Genomic DNA, 17,802 nt, shown 5'->3' with positions numbered 1-17,802 from the left:
TGGGGATGGCAGGGGCACCCATACTCACACCACCCACCCGGGCCCATCCCACCCGGCAGGTGCACCATGCACATCTGCCAGAGACCTGTGTACCCGGGGCAGGCTGTGAGCCCATCCTACAGAAGTGGAAGCTGAGGCTCAGGGGCTCCCCTGCAGCTGGGGCGGAGTGGCTCACACTCTCTCTGGGCCCTTGGCTAATCTAGACCTGCGTTCCCTTGAAGGAGGACTCTTCTTTGGAACTATATTTTGTTGGGACTATCTATAAACAGATATCTTATGTGAAAATCTTTAATAAAGATACATGTTTGATACTTTTATATATATATATTTTTTAAGATTTTACTTATTTATCCATCAGAAAGAGAGAGAGAGAGAGAGAGAGATAGGGGCAGAGACACAGGCAGAGGGAGAAACAGGCTCCATGCCGGGAGCCCAACGTGGGACTCGATTCGGGGTCTCCAGGATCACACCCTGGGCTGAAGGCGGTGCTAAACCGCTGAGCCACCAGAGCCGCCACTTTTACATATTTTCTCAAAAAAAAAATGGTTTTTGAGAAAAAACCAGCTGCCTTCCTCCTCTGCTTCTTGGTCTCGCTCCATAAACCTCTGCTCCTGACCCAAAAAAGCCCCACTCCCCACTAGATTCCTTAGGAATCAACATGGCCTTGGGCCAGGCACTGGGCTGGCCGTCAAGATCCCCAGAACCACGGGACCATGGCCACTCCTGCCCCTGCTAGCCTGGCTCTTGCCTCACCCACTTGCCAGCGGCCTGGGGAAGCCAACAAAAGAGGGGCCTGGCAGGGCGGCTGTGAGGATGCACTGTGGGTCGACACCCCACCCTGGCCACCTTCTGCCAAGCACCGTGCAGCCCACCCGCTCACCTGGCAGTTGAGGCCCGTGTAGCCCTGCGGGCAGGTGCACCTGTAGGTCCCGTAGCTGTCCTGGCAGGTGCCACCGTGTAGGCAGGGCCGGGAGTCACACTCATTGATGTCGTGCTGGCAGTAGCTGCCCGTGAAGCCCGGTGGACATAGGCAGGTAAAGGAGTTGATGCCATCCACGCAGGTGCCACCATTGAAGCAGGAGCTGGACAGGAGCAAGCGGCAGGGGAGATGGGTGAGCGGAGCATGAGACCTGCCTAAGCAGCCTCCCTCAACTCAGACGATAAAAGGGGCCCAACAGCTAGAGCGGGCAGGGAGTAGCCTGGCTGAACTCAGGGAGGCCCCTAACACAGCGCCAGGGACCTCCGGCTCTCCCACCACCTGACACCACATCCTCTGCCTTCTTTACAGGTTGTGCCAAGAGCAACTTTATGACACCCACATGGGTGGTGGTAAGAGTAAGAACCAGGAAGAAACCAGAACACACTCAGATACTGAGGGAGATGACCATGTCAGAAACAAAGGATGGAGAGCACTGAGCACGGAGCCTCCTGGCACCCCGGGCACAAAAGGAAACAAGATGGGTCATAGAGTTGATACCGTGGCATAGAAGGGGGCACACCAGTTCTTCAGGAAAGACCACCTGGGCTCTGGTTCTCACGCTGGTCAGTGGACAAGGGCCTTTCCAGGACACAGTGATTGCCATCTGACTGGTTATACAGCGAGGGCTGACCAGCTAGATGCCTGCTGGGTGCCCCAGGTGGTGCACCTACCCCCCACCCCAGCCTGCTGCCCTGCTGCCTCAGCCTGCACCTGGACAGCCTTGCGCACTCGCCTCTCTGTGCAGTCGGGTGTGTTGTTTTCACAGTGGATCCCACTGAAGCCCGTGGGACAGGTGCAGGTGTAGCTGTCGACGCAGTCTGTGCAGTTGGCACCGTGGCGGCAAGGGTTGCTGGCACACTCATTGATGTCCTCCTCACAGAAGGGCCCCTGGAAGCCAGGCAGGCAGTCGCAGAAGGCTGTGTTGACGCCATCTGTGCAGGAGCCACCATTGTGGCACGGGTCTGAGAGGGGACAAAAGGGCAGGCCTGAGAGGGGCTGAGGGGGGTGCACCACTAGTGCCTGCACTCCCCCTCCAGGTGCTCTCCGCAAGCACTCCCAGCCCTCAGGCTGCAGGCTTGAGGACTGACGGAGTTGGTGTTACCATCTCCCCTGCTTGCTGGGTTTCTCTGGGTCTCAGTGGCTTGTACACCATGACCCGGGGTCGGGGGTTGATAGCCCTCCTCCCCGGCAGGTCAGTGAGGACGGAGACCACACTGGGTGGGGCCAGGCACCACGCTGTCGGAGGAGCTCCCAGAACCCACGGTCTGGCTCCAGAGGCTCAGGCTCCTAGGCCACCCAGAACCACTCTCCTCGGGCCACGTGAAGCCACCCGCCCCAGGCACGCCCCCCTCAGGCCTCCCAGTTGACAGCAGCCAGCTCCCTGCCCCACAGCCGCTTGGAAACCTGCAGGTCTGAGAACACTCAGAGGGGGCAGAGCCAGTGGGCCGTCCGGAGGGGGTACAGGGCAGGAGGAGCCAGGCAATGGGGGTGCAGAGCCGGGAAGTCACTCACTGGGCCGGCAGTCATCCACGTCCGTCTCACAGTTGCGCCCCGTGTAGCCGGCGCGGCAGTGACAGCGGTAGCCGCCGTTGGTGTTCTGGCAGGACGCGCCATTGCGGCACGGGCTCTTCACACACTCATTGATGTCGACCTCGCAGGTCTGTCCTGGGGGAGTGAGGGGGTGTGTAGGGTCAGCCCCCACCCTCCCAGCCATGGGGCCTCCTCTGCCCGGGGACAGTCCACTGGGGACACCCCACAGGAAGGAAGGGCTCTCTGACTCGCGACCCCCACCCCCCAACCTTGCAGATTACAGAAATCCAGGGTGGGAAGGGCCCCATCAGGCCCATTCCTGCTTCCAGAGCCCCCTGCCCCAGGGGAAGGAACCCAGGCAGGGCCACAGGGCCAGGAGGCCTCACCTTGCCAACCCGTGGGGCAGATGCACGAGAAGCTCTCGTAGTCCTCAGACTCCTTGCACGCACCCCCGTTTCTGCAGGGGCTGGGGGCGCACGGGGCCAGCACCACCTCACATGTAGCCCCTAAGTGGAAGGGGGACAAGTGTTGAGACCCAGAGCAGAGGGTCTGCGCCCCACGGCATCTCCTGAAGGAGACCCTTGGGCTGGGGGTGAACCCTAGGCAAGCTCCTGGCTGTGTCACGACCCAAACTGGGGAGCTGAAGACAAACCAGAGGGACAGTCGGCTCCAAAGCAGTCCCCACAGGATACAGCCTGGGCCTCGACCCCTCGGGAGCACCAGACCCCAGACTGGAGGCTGCCTACCACATCACAGGGCCCCCCTGCTCCCAGCCTCAACCCTCTCCTCCCAAGGGCCTTGTACAGCCAGCGCCTGGTCAGAGGCCACGGGAGCCACCAAGCAGAGGACAAGCTCCAGCGGCACAGGACCTCGGCACGGGGAAGGGGGTCTCGCTAGAAGCATGTCACACTGGGGTGACTTTCCTCCCCGAGAGCCCAGTAGACAGCCTTCCTGTTTACGGCTGTGGGGGCCGACTCCCGGAGAAGAAAGGAAGTGCTATCTTCCCCGAAGCCCATTATCTCCCAGGCCTGCTGGGGTGATTTTCCAGAGCCTTTCTTTCTGTCTGTTTCCACGGTGACCTAGGCAGGCAGGAAATTCGCCAGAGTTTCCGACAATTGTGCAGAGGGAAGCAGGAAGTGGGCAGACGGGAAGTGGGTCAGCACAGGCCGGCTCCTCCCCACCAGGCCCTCCAACCTCTGATACTGTGTCCGAAAGGGACCCGTGTGCCCCCAGCGAGAGGGCCCCTGGGCGGCCACCAGCCTAGAGCTTCCTCGCTGACACAGGACAAAATCTAGGCCCCCAACTCCCGTCAAAGAAAATACGACGCTGGCCACAGCCTGCCCCATGTTGCGGGGCCAGCAGCACAGGCACAGGCCCCCTGCTCCCAGCCCCCTCCGCCTGGCCAGAGAGGGCAGCCTCTGGACCTCCAGCTGGTCAGTGGTGTGGTCTGAAGCCATCCCCAGAGGTAGCACCCTCTGCCCACTCCCAGTGGGACCCAGGGGTAGCAGTGGTCGTGGACGTCTGTCTTTCAGCTCTCTCTACAGAGGGGACCGTTTCCTGCAATCCTGTCAGCCAGGCCAACGGTGGGTGCTGGGACGCCCAGGGAAATGCCTCCCGCCTCTGCTCAGCACTCACAGAGGACTCCTTGTTCCCCAACACAGAGAACGTCCCGCCATCAAAGGGATCCCTCAGGCCTGGCCAGCAAGGGCGGGGGCAGCCTGGCCCCAGGGACCCATGCGGTGTGGACACCAGGTTGTGGAGGCCAACAGTCTAGGCCCAGCTCCTGGCCCCAGTGTGGGAGACCCCACCTGCTGGGTGGGCTGACCAAATCAATTATTTGGGATGGGCTCCTATTAGAGTGTCTCCCCGGCATCCCGTATGTTCCTGGTGAATCTGGCAGTGACACCAGTGGGGTGAGGCCTGAAGGTGGCCAGGCCTGAGCCCTAGGACCTGCAGGCCCTGCCCTCACCTGTGTAGGGCAGCGGACAGTTGCACTTGTACCCAGCCACGTCATCAATGCACGAGCCCTGGTTCAGGCACGGGTTGGACGCACACTCGTTGATGTTGGTTTGACAGTTGGGACCTGGAGGGAGGACCAGCAGTTAGTGTGCCCATCACCTCGGGGCCATGGACAGGTCCTGCAGTGGGGTCCTCCTCATGCCCTGGGGTGGAGGAGGAGCCCTACACCCACCCCAGCGGCAGCAGGTGACACCATGGGTCACTCCGTCCCCCCACCAGAGCCCCCGCCAGCCCCACTCACCACTGAAGCCTTCCCGGCATGTGCACACATAGCCGCTGGTCATGTCTCTGCAAGCGCCCCCATTGGCACAGGGGTTGGACTCACATTCGTTGTTGTTCACGTCACAGTTTGCCCCGCTCCACCCAGGGTCACAGTCACATTTGTACCTGCAGAGGTGACCACAGAACCATCCACAGGTGCCCACACTCCCGGCTCTGCTCCTGTCCTGCAACCCCGCAGCACAGAGCAGCAGGTCCACGTTGACCCTCAAAGTGGGAGTAAGAGCACCCACCGTGCTCAAGACAGCAGCAGGGTTTGGTTATACTACCCCCGGGGCAGCGCCTAGTCCAGGGCAGCAGTCAGCAAGCCATCTGCCGCTCACCCACCACATGGCCTTGAACCGAGAGCGAGGGCCCTGCTCAAGTGGACACCTCTGTCCCCAGGGCAGTGTTGGGCACCCAGCAGGTGTCAGGGACAAAGCCAGCCTTGGCTGTCCCGGGTCCTCACCACTGCCTGACACCCCATGTGTGAGGTCCTCCCATGCTGGCTGTTAGCACAGGCACCATGGGAGACAGGCTCGGGCCCACGGCGGTGCCCATGTCAGATGCCCACCATGTGGGCCAGGCTATCACCTATAGCTCTGACCAACCCCCCATAAGCTGGGGGCCCCTGCACCTCATCCTCGGGGCTGAGGTCTTGCCAGAGTGAGTCACAGAGCTCAGAGGAAGAACTTGCGGGGGCAAGCGGTTTATCACCCAAGAGGAGCCTCAGGAGAAGCCGCATGGGAGATGCACACTCTTGAGCGCCACCCTCCACCCCGAAGCTGTCCCAACGCCTGTGCCTGGCCGGGAGGTCACACTGCTGGACCTCCAGGCCCCTGCCTTAGGCAACCTCAGCCACCTCATTAACCTGGCTGCGGGCACTGCAACACATGCCCCTTTCATCTTTGCAGTTGGGAGCTGGCTTAGCAGCCGGGCCGAGGAACAGGCCGATGAGTGCGTCACAGAGGTGCCTAGGCTCACCTAGGACCTGCAGCCTGAGTCCATGATGGCATGCAGCCCGGAGCTGCACCGTGCACATGCCAGGCCCTGATGAGGGCCCGCATGGTCATCGGCCCACGAGCGGGCACCCACTGCGGCATCTCCTGGGCCTGCCCCCCCGGCTACCCCCCCACAGCCCCAGCGCCTACCCGTTGAGGCTGTCCCGGCAGGCCCCATGGATGCAGGGGTTGCTGCTGCACTCGTTGACCTCGGACAGGCATGTGGGGCCATGGTAGCCCTCGGGGCAGCGGCACATGAAGCTATTGATGCCATCCTCGCACGTGCCCCCATGGTGGCAGGGGTTCCCTGCGCATTCGTCGATGTTCACATTGCACATGCTCCCTGTGGCCAGGGGCGGGGGTTAGGGCAAAGCTCAGATACCCACGTCCTGGGGTTGCCCCCAGAACTGGAGCTACAGTGAGCAAGTCCTGGCCCCTGTGAGCCTCGGTGTCCCCTCTGTGGAACTGGGGATGACCACCCACCCCTCCCTGAGTCCTCCTGGGGCATAAACCCAGTCAACAGGGACTTCAGCCATGAACGCAGCGCCACCCTGCCTAGTCCGGCAGCTCCAGGAACAGGGCCCATGTCATCCAGCTGCCCAGCTGGGCCTCTGGGGCGGACAGCGGTGGTTGGCAGACAGGGAACGTGTGCCTAGGGGCTCGAGGACGCCTATCCTGGTGCCGGTCAGAGCCCCAGGGCTCCCGTGCCCTCTGCTGCAAGAGGCTGCCCTGGTCTGCGGGCCCTGGCCGCTCACCCGTGTAGCCCGGCTCGCACGCACACTCGTAACCGTCGATCCTGTCCAGGCACGTGCCTGACTCACAGGGGCTGCTGGCACAGTCGTCCAGGTTTGTCTCACAGTTGGGTCCTGGCAGGGGCAGCACTGGTCAGCTCTGGTGCCCCGACCCCATGCCCCGACACCCCCCTACCCCCAGCCCAGGCCCCCCCTGGGCACCTGTGGTCCCCTTGAGGCAGGAGCAGAGGTAGGCATTGTCACGGTCCTGGCAGGTGCCACCGTGGCGGCAGGGCTGGCTGTGGCACTCATTAATGTTGCTCTCACAGTGGTGGCCCGTGTAGCCCGGCTGGCACAGGCAGGTGAAGGTGGCCACCCCATCCTTGCACACCCCGTAGTGGCAGGGGTCAGGGTCACATTCATCAATGTCCACCTCGCAGTGGGGGCCCGTGTAGCCTACAGGGTAGGGGCCCAGGCTGTCAGTGCAGTTCCCAGAATGCCACCTGCCAGACCTGGTGTTCTCGTCCTCCCCCAAAGGGGAGGACCGGCAGGTGCCTTTCCTCAGGGATGCTGCCCCCCACGCTCCGTGCTCAGGCTCTGCAAGCCCACCCACCCTCCTCCCACAGGCCACATACCTTCCGTGCACATGCAGCTGTAGGTGTTGGGCCCATCTAGGCACTTGGCGCCGTTCTTACAGGGCGTGCTCGCACACTCATCCACGTCATACTGACACAGATGCCCAGTGAAGCCTGTGGCCAGGAAAGGGGTGGCAGTCAGATGCAGTGGGTGCCAGGGGGCCCCCTGGCCAAACCCCAGCTGGACCAGAGCAAGGGGTTCCTGGGAAGGGTTCTCCAGAGCCTGCCCTGGCCAGGGCTCAGAAAACATTCTGATCTCTCCTCTTGCCCCCTTCCTGCCTCCTCTGAGGGGACCCTGGCTGCTGTGGGCACAACCTTGTCAGGCTGCAATGAACTCCCCCTCAGTGTCCTGGGATGGCCGACTGACACCTTGCAGACTCAGCCTCTGACCTGCAAACCCTCCTGGGGCTCAGTGCCCCCGGACCTACACCCCTCCTGCTCTGAGCTCCTCAAGCCCCCATGACCATCAGGCCAGTGAAGGTGGGGAGTGCAGGCCAGCTGACTCCTTCCCAGCACCGCCTCCGAGAACCAGGCTGGCACCTCCCCTCAAAGCCCCTCAGGGAGGACAGGGCTGCTCCCAGAGTGTACTCACCCTCAGGGGAACCCACAGCAAGGAGGATTTCTGGGGTCCCCTCTGGGTACACCCTGCCCAGCCTGGCCCAGCCTTTTCATTCCCGAAGTGAAGTCCTTGCAGCCCAGCCCCGGGGCAGTGGCCTGGCACCCCCACCCCAGGACAATAGGGAGGGGCTCCTACAGGACAAGGCCTGGCCTGAGTGGAGACCCCCCCGCAAGCAGGGCGTCAGAGCTCCTGGTCCACCTCCCCTGAGGGATGGTGGGGACTTGGTGGCAGCCATGCAGGGGATGGGTCTCACCCGTGGGGCACTCGCACAGAAATTCATTGATTTTGTCCAGGCAGCGGCCATTCTGGAGACAAGGGCTGCTGGCACACTCATCCGTGTTGACTTCACAGTGTACGCCCTCGTAGCCTGGCGGGGGAAGGGGGGCACAGTGGTCCATGAATGGCCTCAGGGAGCCGCGGAGCCAACATCCCCACACGTGTTCTTCTGCTGTGTACCCAGCAGCATGGGGCTTGGTGGCTGGGCAGGCCCCGGGCTGCTCTCCGGGCCTCTGCGGAGGCCAGGCACTGCAGGGCCTCAGGCAGGCTCCACTCACCAGGCATGCAGATACACTGGAACTCCCCGATCTGGTCCAAGCAGGTGGCATCATTCTGACATGGGTTTGAGATGCACTCATTGACATCAATTTCACAGCGGGGGCCAGTGTAGCCCTGCAGACACTGGCATTCAAAGGAGCCCAGCGTGTTGATGCACTTGCCTGCGTGCTCACAGGGGTTGGCACCTGGCGGGGGACAGGAGTACACAGCTCCAGTGAGAGGCTGCTTCAGATGCCCTGAGCTCCAGACCATTCTGGGGCATGCAGCCTACCCTGCCCTGAATCGGGCCGGGAACACCCTTCCAGCAGCCTCCACCCCTTGGGCCAGGAACGCCTGTCCAGCAGCTGTCCCCCTGCCGCACATCCCAGCCCGACGCACCCAGAGAGCACTCATCCACATCCTGGCTGCAGGCTGGCCCCGTGTAGCCCGAGGGACAGGTGCAGATGGCTTTGCCATTGACAGGGTTAGTGTCACAGTTAGAGCCCTCATTGCAAGGGTTGCTGATGCAGGCGTCGTTCAAGTGGCAGAGCAGACCTGGGTGGGGTGGCAGCAGTCAGCAAGGCGCGCTCCCCGGCCTGGGCAGGACAGGCCTCCCACAGCCACACTGCTGAGCGGCCCCAATCAGGCCCACAACACCCAGGTCATTCCAAGAGGGTATAACCAGCGGGCCTGCCCTGGGCATACCCCTGGCCTTCGTCCCTCCAGAAGGGCCCCTCTCGGGCCATCTCAGGGGGCCCTACTCCCTGACGCCCGGAACAGCCCTGCCCCCTCCAGCCTGGCACTCACCCGTGCGGCCGTGGGGACACTCGCAGTAGAAGGAGGCCACGCGGTCGTGACATGTGGCACCGTGGAAGCAGGCGGCGCTGGCACAATCGTCGATGTTCTCACTGCAGTCCTCACCAGTCCAGCCATTGACGCACACGCAGTTGTAGCCTCCATGCGTGTTGTGGCAGGTCCCACCGTTCTGGCAGGCGTTGGGCATCAGCTGACACTCGTCCACGTCCTCAGTACAGTACTGACCTACAGGCACCGAGACCATCAAGCTGGGCGAATGCTGCCAGGCCCTTGACCACATTGTGCAGGGCCCACCTCTACCAGGAAGCCTTCCCAGGTGGACTCTTCCACCTGCCACCAGCCTGAGTCACTGCTCTGCTGTGGGCACGCTTGTCTGCTATCCCTGGACGTGAGCCCCCAGCTTGGCCTTAACCCAGGAGACCCAACCACAGGGCCACCCAGGGCCAGCCAGGGCCAGGCTACAGATGGCCCACGATGAAGAGCTGATGCCATGTCGGTGTGGCCACTGGGATGGGGGCCTCAGACCCTGGCTCTGGCCAGGGACTACCCCAGGTCACGCCATCTTTCCTGGCCTAGACCAGGCTCACGGGCCCCTGTCCACATGCGGGTGGTGGGACTAGTGGGGGGTGCCCCCGGCCGGTGCCCCAGCACATGCACCTGTCCACTCTGGAGGGCAGCGGCAGTTGTAAGTGTTCACGCCGTCCACACAGGCACCTCCATTCTTGCAGCTGTTTCCAGGACAGTCGTCAATGTTCTCCTCACAGTTCTGGCCGGTAAAGCCTGTGGCGGGAGGAGCCCAGGGCCTGGTCAACAGGTGGGTCCACTCTGCCATCGCCCTGGCTGGACCACAGCACCCTGCTCTGGGCAGGGTGCTGCCCCTCCATGGCCTGCCCTGGGAGGCCCACTGGCTGGGGGGCCAGGCCCTGTTCCCCTTCTTGGCGACTGCCCTGGGGTTGGTGGGGGGGGGGCTCCAGGCAGAGGATGGCAGGTGGCAGTAGACATGTGGCCCCCAGATTCCTGGGGACAGAGGTGTGGCGTCCCACTTTCCTCCCAGCTGGGGCCGACCTCTTCATATCGCCTCCACGCCAGTCAGCTATTAACCTGCTCAACTCCCGCTGGTTCAATCATCAACCAAGGAAGGTGCTGTCGGGCAAGAGCCCAAACCTGTAGCTGCCTACTAATTAACACTCCTCCTGCGGTGCCTTTGAACCCCTTTCTTGCCCTGGGAGAACCAATCCTCTCCCTTGGGCTCCCCACCCCACCAGTACCCCAGGGCCAAAACAGGAGGCCCGGAAGCGCCAAAGTGCAAAGTGGACAGGGTTTTGCGGGGAGCACCCCAAACAGAAGCCCAGGACCCGAGGTCTGAGTTCTGACTCCCACGTATACTGTGGTGGGCCTGGAGTGCTGCTTCTCCGCACTCCCCATGCCTCGAGAGGCTCTCCTGCGGGGGGGAAGGGGGGAGGCGGCACACGAGCTCCACGCATGGGGTATCCTTTGGAGGATAACATGGCTGGATGGGAGGTTCCAGGCCTGAGGTCACCGGGCTGGCAAAAATGGCACGTGAACCCAGAACCCAGGGCTGGGCCTGGCAAGCAGGCTCATTAGCTCTCAGCCAGCAGCACCCGGGTAGTCGGGTGGCAAGGGGAATACCCAGTGCCCCCCAGGAAATGCACGCACCCGGCATCTGCATACAGAGGCAGCTGATGTGGTGACAAGGCCCCAGACTCTGTGGCCAGCAGGCACATAGGACACTTCCCCTTTGCAGGGGCCGGGGCATAGGCAGCTGGGGCAGTCCCTCCAGGGTCAGCTGGGCCCTGTATACCCAGTGCCCAAACCCCAGCACCCCCAGATCCTGCTCCTCCCTGCCCCAGGCCCCCCTAACCACCAGGGCATGCAGCTGACAGATTATGAGGTTTTCAAGCCTCCCATCTCACATCCCTGAGAGCCAAGCCATGGGGGTGGGGGTATAGGGATGTGCCAGCTCCGGCCCCAGCAAGACCAAAGGCCCAAGGCGACACAACAAGCATCCAGGCAGCTGTGGTAAGTCTCACAACCAGCACATGGTTTCCGGGGAATTCAAGATGAGGGAGCTCTTCCCTGCTTCCCCAGGAGGCTCAAAGAGGGCAGGGGTGCCTGGGGGTGGAGGGAGCCCCAGGGAGGGCTGCAGGGACCCCAGGTCCTGGGCATAAGGGGGATCCTGCCTCCTGGCAGATGTGGGATGACCAGCGACGGGGGTGACACCTGGACCCTAAGCAAGCTTCCTCCTAACCCCACCAGACCTGCCCCTGCTCCACACTCGGGGCTGCCTGCTGGAATGCACCCCCCTCCCTGTGCCCTGGGGTCTCCCTTGGGGCCTGCCACCGGCAGCGGGAGGCACAGTGGGACCATACCTGGCAGGCAGGTGCACTCATGGGTGGTGTCCCCCGTGGGGCGGCAGGTGCCCCCGTTCTGGCAGGGGGAGGGGCTGCAGGGCACATAGGGCAGCTCACAGTGCGGGCCGGTGTGGGTGGCACGGCAGGTGCAGCGGTAGGAGCCCACCTCGTTGTGACAGGTGCCCCCATTCTGGCAGAGCCCGGGGCTCTGGCTGCACTCGTTCACATCCTGCCGGCAGGTGGGGCCGTGGAAGCCGGGTGGGCAGCCGCAGATGTATGAGGCTTCAAAGGGCAGGCACTGGCCGCCGTTGGCACAGGGGTTGGAGGCACATGGGTCAGCCTGCTGGCATGTCTTCCCTGGTGGGCGAGGGGCAGCGAGGAGGTCACACAGGCCATCTGGATCCCCGTGGCCAGGCCTCCTCCAGCACCCAGGGGCAGCTTCCAGGCACCATGGAGGTGCCAGCCTGGCTCGGACCTAACAGCACCGTCCCTTTAGTCCCCAGGACCCCACGGCGGGACATGGCCATCTCTCTGTGGACCAGGACCAAGGTTCCCAGGATACATGGCTGGTGGGGGGGAGGTGGCCTCGAGACTTGACCCCTCCAGAGCCCAGCCCCCCATGTCAGAGCTCCTGATGGAAGGATAGGGAGGAGTGGGGGCCCTGGAGCAGGGCAGCCAACATCGGGCAACTTCTGGGGCTGGAAAGGGGCCTGGGGACCCTAGGGTAGCGATCACCCACCCCCACAGCCTCACCCAGATGCATAGACAGACCAGGGTCTGTGAGTGCCCGCTGCCACCCTCACCTGACCAGCCCGGGGGGCAGCGGCACTTGTACTCAGTGAGTGTGAGCAGGTCACAGGTGCCACCGTTGCGGCAGGGGGTGGAGAGGCAGGCGTTGTCCCGGGGCGTCAGGCAGAGCGGCCCAGAGAAGCCCAGGCGGCAGGTGCAGGCATAGTCTACCAGGCCACCGCGGTCCACCGTGTGGCACGTCCCAGCGTTCTTGCAGGGGGCGCTGAGGCAGGGATTGGGTGCCTGGCATCGCTGGCCCACGAAGGCCCCGCTGCAGCTGTGACAGAAGCCAGGGTGGTTACTCACACCGGTTCCCCCACCAACCACCCCCCTCACCCAGCACAGGCATGGGCCGGGGTCATAGCTCCCTGGGGAGTGCTTGCAGCCATCGGGCCCCACCCCACCCTGGGCACAGCTGGCCTGGGCTGGGGGGTCCTCGGGGAGCTGTGATGGGAGCCAGACGGATGTGGTGGTCGCATAACACCATGACAGTGCCAAATGCCACCGCGCTATAATGCTTTAAAGTGGTTAATTTTACCTTCAATGAATTTCACCTCAATAATAATAAAAAAAATGATGTTAATTGGGGCAATGGGCTGGCCTTCAAAGCCCTGGTGAGCGTGTGTGAGCACCTCGACGAGCCACCAAGAAGGGGCCACACAGGCCGTTCCCGCCATTCCCAGGGAAGAAGAGCTCAAGGCTCTTTTGTTTGGGGGGCTTGTCTGCTTTCCCTCCCTGCTCTCGCTTCTATAACCAACGTGCCTTATTTGGGTAATAAAAGAGCTTCCAGCTTTTCTGCTTTCAGCATGGATGCTACCGCAAACACACAGAGGGCTGCAGACAGAGCTGACCAGTGCCGCTTCCTTTCTGATGTGGAATTCTTTCTGCTGGGTGTGTGTGTGTGTGTGTGTGTGTGTGTGTGAGATCCCACAGGAATACCGCCCGGGACACAGTTGGCGCCCCCTCCCCCCACACTCCGCGCCCAGACAGGGTCAGCCACCCTCGGGATCAAGTCTTCACAAGGCCCAGGCGACGTCAGCCCAGAGCAGACATCCATTTCACAGCAAGAGAATCAAGATGTGGGGAAGAGCATCCTTTTGGAATTCTTGGTGAGCTGTCCCGGGCGGGGGAGGGGGGGATGGCAAGGGAAGATGAAGGCCACCAGGTCTGTGCCCTGCCCCCAAAACACTGCCCAGGCTCCAACAGGAGCAGATGAACCAGGAGGGGCGGGCATCTCATGGCTTCCTTGCAGTGACGGGACTCAGGCATGCCACCCCCCACCCTGCGCTCCCCCAGCCACCTGTTGGCCCCACTTCTGGAGCCCAGGCCAAAACGTGCCCACCAAGGTCACCCGGTGGCATTCCCTGGAAGGGGAAGCTCATTGAAGGCTCTGGGACCAGCCAGGCATTGTTCTTCCCAGGGGCGAAGCCTCTGAGGCATAACGTGCCCCCAGCCCGCCCCCACCTCCGTGGCCTGGGAAGGCAGCCCTGACGCTACACCCACAGCTCTGGGCACCAGGGAGGCAGGGGCTGGGAGGGAGCCTCAGGGCCCCAGATGAGGAGGGAAGGGCTCTCCTGAGCATGGAAGCATCCCACCTTCCAGAGCCCAGGCAAGAAGGGGCTGCCCAGGGGTGCTGGGGACCCCCACCCTCAGCAGAGGGCAGCCTGCCGGTCCTCACGTCCTCACAGCCTCCCCTCCCGTCTGCTAGGGGCTAGAACCACACCTGCAGGGGTGGGGTCTCGGGGTCTCAGCAACTGGGCTGTGCACCCCCCACCCCCGCCTGCCCCCAAGGCCTGGGACGCATCTGTCTCCCTGCAGGTTTTCAGAGGTGGCGGCAACACTTGGGGAAGGCAGACGAGGATGACACAAAGTGGCTGCCAGGAGCCCACAGCCCCAGACCAAGTGGCTGAAGGAAAACCTGATGCCTGGGGCAGATGGGGCCCCAGGGAGGCAGCTGCCCTAGGGAAGTGGGCCGCGGGGCATGGGCTCTGGCAGGGGTGAGGGTCTCCCGCACTGCATGACTCAGGGAGGGTGGCCCTGGGCTCCAGTTACAGACAGTCTGGTCCCGGCCTGAGCAGCACAGGGAGCCAGGGAGAAGCGGCAGGGGGATGGGGGGGACACCAGGCAGCACCTCCCCCAACCCATCAATGCCACCCATTGTCAGGCGGGAGCTGGCCACCGCTCCCACTTGGAGAAAAGGCTCTTTTTTCTTTCCCAGCCACTAACCGAGTGGCCTGGAGGTGGGTGCTGGATAGGGGGCGCTTGGTCATCAAACAAGGTGGCAGCCTGCCTTGTCTACTCCGCACCCCGACTCTCAGCCCTGCTGGCTTTGGGGGAGGGAAGCCTCCGTGGTCCCTGAGGGGTGTCCCTGGGTCCCCTCGACCCTAGACTGATCCTTGTCAGGGTGTTGGGTATCCCCCGATGGGCCGGAAAGCTCAGCCTGGATGCATACCCCAAGGCCTCCAGCCATGGGGCGGTGTCCCGGTGAATGGGCCCCTGCTCTCTGGTCACCCCTGCTCCCAGGCAGGGCTCCCGCAGGAAGACTGCGGGACAACCCACCTGGACGGGTCACATCCTAGCCAATGGGGCTGGGTTAGGCCGGCCAGCGAGGGAAAACATGCCAATAAATCAGGCGTCGTTGGTAGTGTGGACAAAGGCTGCCCAGGGAGCAGGTGCGCCTGTGGCCAGGGACGCGGGCGGCAGCTGCTCCCAGCCGGGCGCGGCGGGCCGCCAACCAGGGCGGGTGGGGCAGGAGCCAGGAGGCTCCTCCGTGGGGGGAAGCGGCCTCTGAGAAGGCCCATTGTCTTCCCCACTCCTGCCCAGGCCGGGCAGACACCAGCGTGAAGGCATGCTGCCCAGCCCGGGCTGGCTCCATCCACCACTGGCACCCCAGCTCCAGGCCAGGCAGGGCCACGAGGGGAGGAGCAGCCCCCGGAGGCAGGACACTGGAGGCAGATGCTGTGTGGAGACAGCGTAGGGTGCGAGGTACAACCAGGACTCGGCCGGGAGCCTGAGCCAAAAGGAAACACTGAGCCAGGCACGGGGTCTGGGACTGGAGGCCAGTGGAGCACCTCTGGGCCAGTTCTGGAGGCCGTCCTTCCCCCACAGTGGGGTCCCCCCAGGTCCTGGAGGCCATCTTCCCCAGCTCCTGGAGGCCGTCCCTCCCCAACCAAGGGACTCCCCCCAGATCCTGGAGGCTGTCCTCTTACCCACCCCCCAGCTCCTGGAGGCCATACTTCCCCCACTGTGGGAACCCCCCCAGCTCCTGGAGACCATCCTTATCCTTCCCCCACATGGACCCCCCCTCCCAGCTCCGGGAAGCTTCCCGCCGCCCAACCACCTCTCTCCTCTGCAGCCATGCACACCTTGCACACCTCCATCCCCACCTGTAGCATTAGCACTTTCCTGAACGATGGACTCCTGCAGCCCCCTCTGCCCACGGCAGCAGACTTCCCTGGGAGGACTGATAGGTCAGGAAGGCCCCTTCTTGGACCTGGCCAGTCGGGCCTCCAGGCCTGCCCCAGGGGGCAGTGTAGCACTGGTGGGGATGGGCACCATGCCTGGCAGAGGACACTGAACCCAATGCCTGCCGTGGAGGTCAGAGACTTCCCAGAGGGGCCCCCACTGACCCGAACGATACTTCCCGCCAACCTGCACCCCCCTCCTGGCCGGGGCGTGGAGAGCCCCCTACAGCACTCCCAGAAGCCAGGGTTCCTCCCAGAAGCCAGCCAGCACCTGCCCCTCAAGACCTGCCCTCTCTCCCTCCCATCCATCCGTCGGGTTGGCCCATGCTGGCCTTAACAGGTGAGTGACAGGTCAGGTGGGGGCTCCGGGAGGGGGGCAGCTTCTGGCAGACACCCCACCCTGTCCAGCTGACAAGCGCCAAATGGTTGATGGGGCCTGTTGTCACTGGCCTGAGCGGGCGCACTTTGTTCCTCAGTATTTCCACAGTGGGGCTCAGGGCTCCGCCCCCCAGCGTCCTCTCCCCGCCCAGCGCCCTCCCCTCCCCCCCAGCGCCACTCCATAGAAATGCAACTCCAGAAAGCATCCGGAGGCAGATGTTGCTGTGACCTTTCACCCGGGACTAATTCTAAATTGTGCTGTTTTCCTAAGCCAAGCGGCCATCTGCCAGCCCTGGGGGACGGACTGGGCCTGGGACAGGACACAACAGCTTCCCAGCCCCAAACTAGGAGAGAGAAGGGGTGGGAGCAGCCAGGGGTGCTGAGTGGGCTCTACCCTCAAGGAGTCTGTGGCCCCAGGGTGAACACGGGGTGAACACAGGGCCTGTGCCTTGGCCAGCTGGGTGGGGGGCGGAATTACGTGGCACCCTGTCTGCAAGAGGAGCCCGAGAGCCCCCAGCAGAGGCCTTTCTGGGACACAGCTGAAATGCAGTCCCATCAGAGGAGGGATTCCCCATCCCACTCTGCCTGCCTGGGCCTAGTTTCCCCTGAGTGTAGCAGGCTGGCCCCTCAGAGGGCCCTAGTGCATGTCACCCGGCGACCCGACCATTTGGGCAGAGGGGATTCACTGTTGCCAGCGCTGGATTTGTTTCGTGCGTGATTTACCGCATCCCTGGGAATGTGTTTACTGAAGCTGCTCAGTTACATGTTTAAGGAAAACTGTGGAGACACAGGACGACCCTGCACAGGAGGACCCACCCTGCCAGGACAGGAACATGGCAGCAGTGCTTGTGTGCAGGGCCAGGCGGGGGGTGGGAGGCCTCCAAAGGTGCCTCCTGATGCAGTGAGGGACAGCCTTCCCCACCCCACCGGGCACCCTGAACCCGGGGCTCCTTGCTGTAAGGACCCATCTGTATGTAATCAGACCTCCCCTCCTTCACCAAGTCGACCTGTCCCCAGCAGAACAACCTCTGGTATAGCAGGGAAGACCTGCTCCCCCCCCCCCACCCCTGTCTTCCTGCCACCATGGCCACCACAGCTGCATCCTGGCAGCAGAATGGTTACCCCAGAGCAGCACAAAGGGGTTAATTCCTCACCAGACCCTTGCCCCCAAGCTGCCTGCCCTCAGGGAGGCCTGGGCAGGGCCTGGGGGGTCCTGCCTGCCACCCTAGGCACTCCCTACTCCCCACAGGGCCCTGGCTCTGCCGGCAGCAGTGTGCCTGCCTAGAAGCCCCCTCCCCACATCCCCCTGCTGCCGCCTGAGCCTTCTGCCCAGGAAGGGGTCTGGGGCCCTGCTGTGTGGGGGCCAACCAACTCAAAGATCTGATCCTGGAGTCTACTGGTGACAACGGGTGGGGAGCACGGCTGGCTCCTGCCCCTCCCAGAGCCCCATCCTGTGATGCTCAGCAAAGGCCCACCAAGGCCCATCACTTTCCACCCAAACCATGGACACGGGTCACAAAGCTAGGGCCCACCCACCCCGGGCAGTTTGGCCAGGAGTTTGCGAGCCTCCTGGCCCGGGGAGAAAATAACCTCCCATGTCCCCACCCACCTGAATGGGGTCACCTGTGGACTGGCGGGGGTGGGGGGGTGGCTCTTGGCCACATGGGCAGACTGGGG

At 63.3% G+C, this 17,802-nt stretch overlaps 1 protein-coding gene across 1 annotated transcript in view; it reads right to left on the bottom strand.

The window, feature by feature from the left end:
* Positions 1-17,802, bottom strand: part of NOTCH1 (notch receptor 1) — a 43,619-nt gene that overhangs the window by 12,285 nt on the left and 13,532 nt on the right. The window contains exons 3-19 of the mRNA XM_055325075.1: positions 12,298-12,560; positions 11,513-11,851; positions 9,780-9,902; positions 9,114-9,347; positions 8,706-8,861; positions 8,327-8,512; positions 8,026-8,139; positions 7,154-7,267; positions 6,741-6,974; positions 6,543-6,653; positions 5,938-6,130; positions 4,770-4,915; positions 4,479-4,592; positions 2,896-3,015; positions 2,492-2,644; positions 1,713-1,941; positions 881-1,082 (exon numbers count right to left, since the gene is read on the bottom strand). Of these exons, the coding sequence (XP_055181050.1) occupies positions 881-1,082; positions 1,713-1,941; positions 2,492-2,644; positions 2,896-3,015; positions 4,479-4,592; positions 4,770-4,915; positions 5,938-6,130; positions 6,543-6,653; positions 6,741-6,974; positions 7,154-7,267; positions 8,026-8,139; positions 8,327-8,512; positions 8,706-8,861; positions 9,114-9,347; positions 9,780-9,902; positions 11,513-11,851; positions 12,298-12,560 (3,031 nt within the window). The remainder of the gene's footprint in view (positions 1-880; positions 1,083-1,712; positions 1,942-2,491; positions 2,645-2,895; positions 3,016-4,478; positions 4,593-4,769; positions 4,916-5,937; positions 6,131-6,542; positions 6,654-6,740; positions 6,975-7,153; positions 7,268-8,025; positions 8,140-8,326; positions 8,513-8,705; positions 8,862-9,113; positions 9,348-9,779; positions 9,903-11,512; positions 11,852-12,297; positions 12,561-17,802) is intronic.

Source organism: Nyctereutes procyonoides, unplaced genomic scaffold, assembly GCF_905146905.1.
Source record: "Nyctereutes procyonoides isolate TBG_1078 unplaced genomic scaffold, NYPRO_anot_genome, whole genome shotgun sequence".
In the NCBI taxonomy this organism is placed as follows: domain Eukaryota; kingdom Metazoa; phylum Chordata; class Mammalia; order Carnivora; family Canidae; genus Nyctereutes; species Nyctereutes procyonoides.
Note: the sequence above shows the minus strand (reverse complement) of the source record. Positions and strands in the feature narration are given on the sequence as shown.